Raw genomic sequence first — 9,314 nt, forward strand, 5'->3', positions numbered from 1 at the left:
AAATCATTTTAATTTAGTTTAGAGGATGGAACAGCCGAGATGGACCAATAGGTCCCATGTTGTCCCAAAACGTTATTGGAAAGGATTTATAGGAAGTTTGCTAGGATAAGTTCAAGGGTGTAAATATTATAGCAATTGACTAATATTCCTTAACTTATTTTCTCTTAAACAAAGAAGGGTAAGAAGTGATCTTATTGAAGTTTACAAGTTTATATGAAAGATCTGTATTATAAAGACTTCTGATTTCTTTGTGCTTAATTATGATGACAAGAAGATGAGAGGACACAAGTTTAAGATTTGGAAACAACAAACTAGGTTCCAATTAGATAATTTTATTTTTTAGCAGAGTGATTAACTTATGGAACTAGTTGCTATTAGCAGTAGTGAACATCAATCTTTTACAGGAATTACTTATATCTTTGAAAAATGAATGATGGGCTTTATTTTTTATGTTTACTTGAGGGTGGATTTTCAGGAACATTCTTGAAGGATTAAATGGTTCCTGTTACCTTTATTTGATGTTGTTCAATATTACTAAGACATTGCAGTGTTTTCAATTTGAAACTGAATTCCCAACAAGTATTAGACAGTTAAATTTGCTAATAATAGTAGATTCATTAAGGAAACAATGAGAGTGATCTGTGTTTAATAACATGACTATGTTTTCATTGTGTATGAAACAATGAGACTGGGCAAGTTTAACAAAATTAACAGCTTTTATTGTGAAATAAACAAAAAGAAAATGCAGCATAAGTACTTGCACACACAAAACAATAGTCAATTTTACTTGGTTGTGATTAGTTTACAGCTTTTTTCTGTCAAGATAGACATCTGTAGAACTAAACACACTGATTTACAGATAGAATTATACTTGTTGACTTCAAGGTAGGTATTTAACAACACCTGAATTCTACAAATAAGTTTGATTTCTTTGTCTAGTCGACAGTGTCCCTCGTGACCTTTGTTTTCTCAGTACATTGATCAGCAGTAACATACACATTGTTGATTCAGCCAGCAAAGAATAATACATTTGCTAACCTTTTTAACATGGATTATGTATATTACTACAATATCCTCTGGGACAGAATAGACATTATCTACTATAGAGAACAAAAACAAAGCAACTAGAATGAGGTAATTTTAATGACTTTCTGGACTATGTTATGCTAAACTGCATACAAACTAAAATGAAAAAAATGTTTAAAATTCATCTATCACTAAATCAGGTAGAAAACATATATGTTTGCATGTCACAAACTGACACAATATAAGTGCAAAGAACTTACATACAAGCCTGATTAGAGTAACTTAAACTTGTTGCTGCTGAAATAAAGTCCAAAATTTGTCTTATGAGAGAGAGAGAGAAACTTATCTACCCATTTTGTGAATATAACATTTAGAGCGTATCCCTCAAAATCCTGACCATCAATAAATCTTAATACTGCTTTGTTTTATATTTTAAGGGTCATGCATAAACTTGAAATTATTTTTATTGTGCTTTTAATAATGTGATTTAAAATACATACAAAAATTAAAGTTCAAAGTACTTTTAAAACTTTATGGTTGGTTGTCACTTTAAAAGTTCTGTTAGAGATTTGGTAATTTTGTGATTAGCAATGTTAATATGCACTTTTGTAAATCAGGGTCAATTGTCTAAGGGAGAGCTATGATAATAGTATACAGATCAAGCCCTAGACTAGAAATTAAGGTGAAGCTTACTTGAAGGGTTAATTCATTTTTCTTTGGAAAGAAGAAAATTAAAGATTGTTTTTTATTTTTTTGTGATTTCAGAAAGAGGTGAAACTGGATGATGATGAACTATTGGGTAGTATTCTTGATGAAGTTCACAGTGGTAGTATAGGCTCCTCTGCAGTTTCTCCTAAACCAACTATACTAAAGAAAAAGGAATGTCATCAAGTAAGCCCTCAGTTAAAAAGGTAAAAATATAATATTTGGTATTTTTAGTTTTATTATCTTAATGTTTAATATTTCTGAATCAAATATTTTTGAAACACCATTATCCATATAATTTTTAAGCATCCTTGAGCAGCTTCATAGTTTTAAGATTTTATACATTTTCTTTTTTATATTAGATGATGATGAAAAATAAATGCATAAATGTATTTTACTTTGGACAATAGTAATGTTTTTTAAGTGAAGATAATGTTTCATAATGCCAACTGTTTGCGGGATAAGAATGAATAAAGTTATTTGAATAATGTTCTATTGGTGTATTGTTTAAACTTGTTTTAACTGTCAATGAAGTATATCATTGGCTAAGCTGGGTAAATTGCCAAAATATAGAATAATAATTAAATATGTAATGCATAAAGCAGATTTATGTAAATAATTTTTCATTTTAGTTAATTGTTTACAAAAGTTTATTTCCCAGAAATTGATCAAAAGTATGTAGTATTAAAGCAAAAAAGTGTGTTTGTCATCACCATAAAGTAATATCAAAATACTAAAAAATCTTTAAGACTAGATTTAGGAGAATCTTGTCTGTGTAAATTTTGCTTTATCACTAATAAGGATTACCCTTCCCCTCGTTCTCTAAATTTTTTTAAAAACTGACTTTAAATTGAAAAATTTTTATATAAGTGTTTCACATTTTTTAAATAAATTGTTTTTTTATTATTCAATCTTCAGAGCTGTCAATCCATTTGCTATAAAAACTCCAGTTCGAGCCCAACAGTCAAGAGAATTGTTAAGACCCAGAACAGTTGAATATAACCAGAAATTGCCAGAAAGGTTAGAATTCAAGAATGAAAAATGCGAAAATACTTTACATTCAAGGTCTCCTTTTAAAAAGCTTTCAACAGGAACCTCTTCCAGTGAAAATGTGACAAGAGTCACAAAAACTAGTAAACATGTCACTGAGCAGCAGGAAGCCATAGTTGAAAATGGTAGTATGTCAGATATTGAGCAATATGACTCCATAGATCTCATGGAAGAGAATAGTAAAGCAGAAAATGATATCAAAGGTAAGACAATTGAGTGCATGGAAAAGTATATTCCAGTGTCTGAAATCATAAACTAGGCTATACCTAATGGTCTGTGAGATTAGCATCATGTTGCAATGCTAGGTCTAAATAACATGTGTAATATACTTACACGTAAAAACAGAAGCCTTTCTGTTACTATACACAAACTTATTATTTTGAAAACATTACATTTATATTAATTTTACTGAGTAAGGATCAATTTAGGCATTTTATTGAGCTTTACAGTTAATCAGTTAAAACTCAGGACTTGTGTGCTTCAGAGATAGAGAAAATTACTCAAACTATCCAAAAGAAGTCACAACATCATTGTGTCATAAAAGTTGAGTATAACCTTTAGAAAAAACGAAATTACTATTAGCTCACACAAAGTTAAATCAGCAAAAGTGAACTTGAAAGTTTTAGATGCTGTATCTGAATAATCAAAAGTCAATATGAAGCATAATATAAAGATTGATATTTGTGATAAATATTAATATTGTTATTCCATGGAGGACATACAGTTTTTATACACAGAGGTGGAATCTTGCATGTGGCAGATCAAGGGCAGACGGGTGAGACTTTAGATTTTCTTGTACCTTTCTTTGCTCAGTCATTCCACCTCCTGTTCTTTTTTTTTTTTAACTAGAATGCCAAGTTGTAATGTTATTAGGTATTTCTCCTGTAGCTTATGAATCTTCTACTTTATTGGGGGAAAATTGTTCCTCTAATTACCTGGTCCTTCCAACGTCACCAGACACTGCTGTGTATGCGAGGAAATTTGCTGATCATTTGAGAGAGGGTGCTACTATGCCTTGTCTTTCACATTTGTTGGATCCTTTTTCTTTCTTTCTATTTGGGGCTCTAGACAAGATGATATGGTTTGCCTTAATTAATCTCAGTTTTACAGAATTCATCTGTCACTTACAACAGTCTTTGCTCTTTTTATCATCTTTGCAACTTTTGTCTGAGGATTATCACAGATCTCCTGAGCAATTTTTGAATTATCTTAGTAATTTATTGACTTATACTTTGGTCAGGTTATCAGCTTCTGCTCTCTCCTTGATATCTTGGTTGATTTGTTGTTGGGATTTTTTAAAGAGAGGTACCTTGCTGGAGGGAGTTTGCTATCCTGCTTCGGGCCTTTAGATATCTTAGAGAAGCTTCTTTTCTCAGACAGTCTATTTTTGCCAGTATTCCCAAATTCATGGAATCTCAAGTGGATGTGGTCCATCTCCACTTTTCTTTTTCTACCCTAGCTTCTAGACTGTCCCAAAGATCTTCTACAGGATAGTTTCCTGCATCTCCCAATTGAGTTTCTAGACCCCCGGCTTTGGTGCCATGATCAATAGTAACACAAGGGCTTTCCGACCTTACCAGCTGGCATTCCCCCTAGGGTGGAATGCAGACTACGGTGTTGGTAACTCACTTATAGGGTCAGTTCATGTGGAGTTTCAACTCAGAGGGTTCTTATTAGTATGGGAGACCTTCACCACAGATCAGTGGATCATTTAAGTTCTCAGGAGAGGTTTGGTCATTCAACCATTTTTTATCCAACCATTGAGCTCAAGCAATCTAGGATCTTTGGCACAAGAGGCCATAGAGCTCGTTGACTCCTATCTCGAGTACCAAAAAAGACGGGCAATTGGCAACCCGTCATCGATCTTTCTTGTCTCAGTTGCTTCATCCAGTCTCCTCAGCTTACAATGGAGTCATTTCTTTCCCTTCAATGGCTCTTTTCACCCGGTCTATGGATGACAAAATTCACATTCACCATTGCATGGACGACTGGTTTCTTCTCACCCCTTCCCATTACTTGGCAGAACTTCACACTCAATCTCTGCAGAAGCTGCAAGAGCTGGATTTTTTATCAGAAAGGAGAAGTCTTTTACTCTGTCACAGTACCTCAATCATTTAGGAGTGTTTTTCAATACCAGACTAAAATCAGTCCCAACCTTCTCCTTTATACCTTCAGACATCCTTGGAATCACTCATTTCTTTAGGTCGGGCTCACATGCAGACCATTACAGTTTGCAAGATGTTGGCTGGTGGTTGGACAGAGATACATTATTTCACAGATGCTTCTCTCCAAGGCTGGGACACTTGTATGGAGAATATGAAATTCACAGGCCTTTGGACAGAAGAGGAAACTTCTATTCATGTCAATCTATTGGAACTTCTAGCAGTTATCAGATTGTTGTGAGAGACGGTGATAATGTTTCACTTAGACTATTCCACAGTTGTCCCCTACATTTCACAGTAAGGAGGAACTCCATATCTCTCTGCTTTCGAACATTGTATTTTCCCTTTTGGGCATACAAACATCAGATCGTTCTCCTTGCTTGTCATATTCCAGGTATAATGAATTTAATTGCTGACCAATTATCTTGTCCCAAAAGAGCTCTTCCCACAGAATGGATGCTTGATCCTCAAGTTTTTGTTGGATCTGCTCTTGTCTCAGAACGTCTCAGATTGATGCTTTGCCACATACTGGAATGCTCAATTCCCATCCTTCTGGTCTCCTGTACCTTACCCTCTGGCTTTGGGCATAGATGCTCTCAGCCAGGATTGGACAGATTTTCATTGTTACACATTCCCTCAAATTTGTCTGTTATTCAAGGTTCTTGCACTGGTTCTCTCCTTGTCCTGTCGAGTTTTTCTGGTGGCACCACTTTGGCCAGGTCAGTCTTAGTTTCCACTCCTCCAGTATCTTCAGGAGTGTCAACGTCTTACCCTCCCTCTCTGACCATCTCTCGTATATCAGCATCTGTCAGACTTTTTTCACCCGGCAGTCAATGTTCTTTGACTTCACGCTTGGCTTTTATGCAATCCATTGCATGACATCAGGGAATGACTTTTTGGGTGCCATCCTAATTAACACCCCATGGCTATTCTATACACTCCAGCTTGATTGTGACAGGGGTGAATAACTTCATTTCTTCTATGTTATTCTATTCCTTTTCATGGACTTTTAAAATCAGTATAATTTAGATCACACTCAGTGGCAGGTGTTGCCTGGTCAGGTATGCTTTTTCTAAATCCTTACTAGCTACCAGTAGACTAATAAATAAAATTCCTGGTAGCAACAAGCTCTGAGATGGGTGTTCCATAAGACCACATTGGCACTTTCCGGGTGTTACAAAATTATTCATTACCATACATAATATACAATACTGGACTTCCACTCATGGACTATCATGAGTAAAGCATATAAGGATTTTGCTCATCTCTGCTGACTCCTGGATTGAATAAACTGTAGTTGGTTTGCTTTTCAAAATAGGGAACATGGTCAACCTATTGCACGATCTCCTGAGCATCGTTCCTTAGGAATCCCCAACACAAATTCTCCCCCTATTTCTCCATAGTTTCCAGTTGCTAGTGTGGTGAACAAAGATCTGTTCCTCCTGAGTGTTGTTTGAACACTTTATTTCACTCAAGGAGAAGAGAGCAAAGCTGAATACCCTCCCACCCATAACTCTGGATGGTTTTGCTAGATGTCTGGTGGGAACAGGACCAGCCTATGCAGGAACCTCCTCATACTTCTGGTTTAGAGATGACACTTTGCTGTCAGTTGTGTTGACAATGGCCCTTCTTTCTTGGTCATTATATCACTTTCCATGATCATGGAAGCGGGCCCTCAACTCCTGAGGCAGGAGCTGTTGCCTTGCCTCTCAGGTTGGGGAGTTACAATTTAGGCTCATAATCCCAGACCGGATGATCTCTGTTTTCTTTAGGTTGAGTGAGGTGTGAATGGACCTGCAATTCCAAGTTCAATTTGTTGCATTCTGTACTTTTTCAGGTTGAGGGGAAGGTTTGTCCACTTAAGTGTTGCTTGCCTTCTCTTCATAATTTTGGTGGCTTGCATGCAACTTTCAGGATGGGTTCCTGGGACCATAATTCCGAGTTTGGTTTGTTGCATTTCATGCTTCTTCAGGTTGGGGTAAGGATTTGTCCACGTTTCTGTTGCTTGCCTTCTCTTTCTAATTCTTGTGGTTTGACATGCAATACTCTGTAAGTTTCAGGTTGGATTCCATTAATATCATGTTACTATATTATAATTATATCACACTGCAGTCCCCATACCCTAGCCACTACACTTGGGGTCTAGCTCTGGGTCCACAGGACTATCATTCCAATGAGAAGTTGTGGGACCTAGTCTGCATGGTTGGGGCCTGGACAACCCTCATGAGCACACAATATTTCCAGACCAGATGAGTCTGGTTTTGCAGAAGGAACCAGTTTTGAATACATGTCCTTCCCTGCATGTTTATTCTCATGGTGTTATGGTTTTGATACTGTTGCCGTTTGGTCTTTACTGCCCATGTTTTAGATTTCACAAATATCCGGGCAAAGAGAATATCTGTTCCAGAAGTAGTGTGGACCTCACTAGTGTCCTGTACCGTATCTCAATTTGCACACGTTTTCTATGCTCGGGATTGCATCCATGCCAAAATCAGATTTAGACACTTTTCTACACTATTATTCCTCTTTCCACCCTTTCTTAAAATTTATTTGGGAAATATCCGACACAACACTTCCCTTTTTCGACGTTAACATATACACACAAGATGACCATCTGACCACTAGTATACATTACAAAGAAATACATTCACACACGGACATACATTTCAGATCTTTCCACCTGTAAAGTAACAAAAAATTCAATACCATAATCACAGTTTCTACTACTATGCAAACTATGTAGTGATGATAATGATTATAAATCAAAATTCAAAGACATGAAAATTTTCTCTTCTAAAAGACACAACCATGATTGTACTCCACTTATGTTAACATACCATAAAATCAACAAGATCAAAGATGTTATACTAAACAATTACACAATACTTACTGAAGACCCTACCACTAAATTTCTTTTCAAGGACCCACTCATTATTTTTTACAGACCTGGCAAAAACCTAAAAGAAATCCTGATGCACAGTAACTGTAAACAAAATTATACTTCAGGCACTCACATATGTAAACAAATTAGGTGTATCACATGCCCACATGTAAACAGTACCACACACATGAGGAAAAAACACCACTTTAAACATAAGACAATCCTTTACATGTGCCACTGAATGTATCATTTACTGCATAATTTGCAAAAATGCAATAGTTTATATATTGGACTAACAGGCTACCTACCAACTTGGTAATCGAGCATGAGAACATCTAAATCATGTTAAACTGTGGAACAAAAATACACCTATAGGGAAACATTTCACAATCAACAACGATACAGTTGAGGACTTTTTAATTCTGGGACTTATTAGTGCTACAAAAGACATTCACAAAAGAGAATGAATGGAAAGGAGATTAATCTACAGTCTAGGGACCCTACAACCATCTGGTTTAAATGAACACTTTTCTTTCCTATAGATCCTCATTTTTTCCATATTTTGTTTCAATTTTCATTTCAATCTGTTTTACCCTTTCATGGCTTGTAATATTTATATAAAAGATGTAATTTTACAGAGAAATTTCATGCTTAATGTTCAAAATGCTACGCACTCAATTTTCTTAATTCTGTGCATGCACCTTTATTGTAAGCTCTATGATCTGCTAGCTCAAAACATCATCCTCTTAAAATAAAAATACTTGCCAATTGTTTAACGTATTCTTTAATTTTGATATCTTTGTCACCTATGCAGTTAACTATATATTTCAAGATTGTTCAGCTAACCGAAATTAATGTTTCCAGTTATTATTAGTTTTAATTATCAAATTCCACTAATTGAGTAGTTCTATTGGAAAACAAAGGAATATGTATGAACTTGGAGCACCAAGACAATCCAAAAACACATAGGTCAGTTGCAGAAGCCATCCACAAAACCTAGACAGCAGTATGCACAGTTTGTTTCCAAAACATATGCATTTAATCATTTCATACATTAAACAACTGGAGAATGAAGTGGGTATTCATACTACCCAATGGAAAGCATGCACAAAGGAATAGTATGCTTTGGACATGAGACTTACAATGAAACATTTTGCAGTGAAATCTATGCTGTAGGGATATTGTAAGATACATGGTTGTCAGATAGAGCATGAATGGACATGGTGACATGGACTGTTATGACGTGTGAGACTCCAAAATTGTTTTAATATACTATACTTAACCTCTGTATAATGTATTTATAAACTTATTAATGGTACTCCATAAGTGGGTTGTTACTTCTTTCTTTTTATTTGAAAAGTTTTTTGGTGTACAAAACTTGAAGATAGCTTTTATATGTGGAAATGATTTTGAATTGAAGACAAAACTATTTTACCAGAAAACGTCATCAATCAAATTACTTCAAGGAGAATTGCAAGCTTCTCAACTGC

General features: G+C 35.3%; 1 protein-coding gene across 1 annotated transcript in view; it reads left to right on the top strand.

The window, feature by feature from the left end:
- Positions 1–9,314, top strand: part of LOC106472162 (DNA polymerase alpha catalytic subunit-like) — a 73,059-nt gene that overhangs the window by 9,784 nt on the left and 53,961 nt on the right. The window contains exons 6-7 of the mRNA XM_022400763.1: positions 1,792–1,937; positions 2,650–2,984. Coding sequence (XP_022256471.1) covers positions 1,792–1,937; positions 2,650–2,984 — 481 coding nt within the window. The remainder of the gene's footprint in view (positions 1–1,791; positions 1,938–2,649; positions 2,985–9,314) is intronic.

This window comes from Limulus polyphemus, unplaced genomic scaffold, assembly GCF_000517525.1.
Source record: "Limulus polyphemus unplaced genomic scaffold, Limulus_polyphemus-2.1.2 Scaffold5128, whole genome shotgun sequence".
NCBI lineage: Eukaryota > Metazoa > Arthropoda > Merostomata > Xiphosura > Limulidae > Limulus > Limulus polyphemus.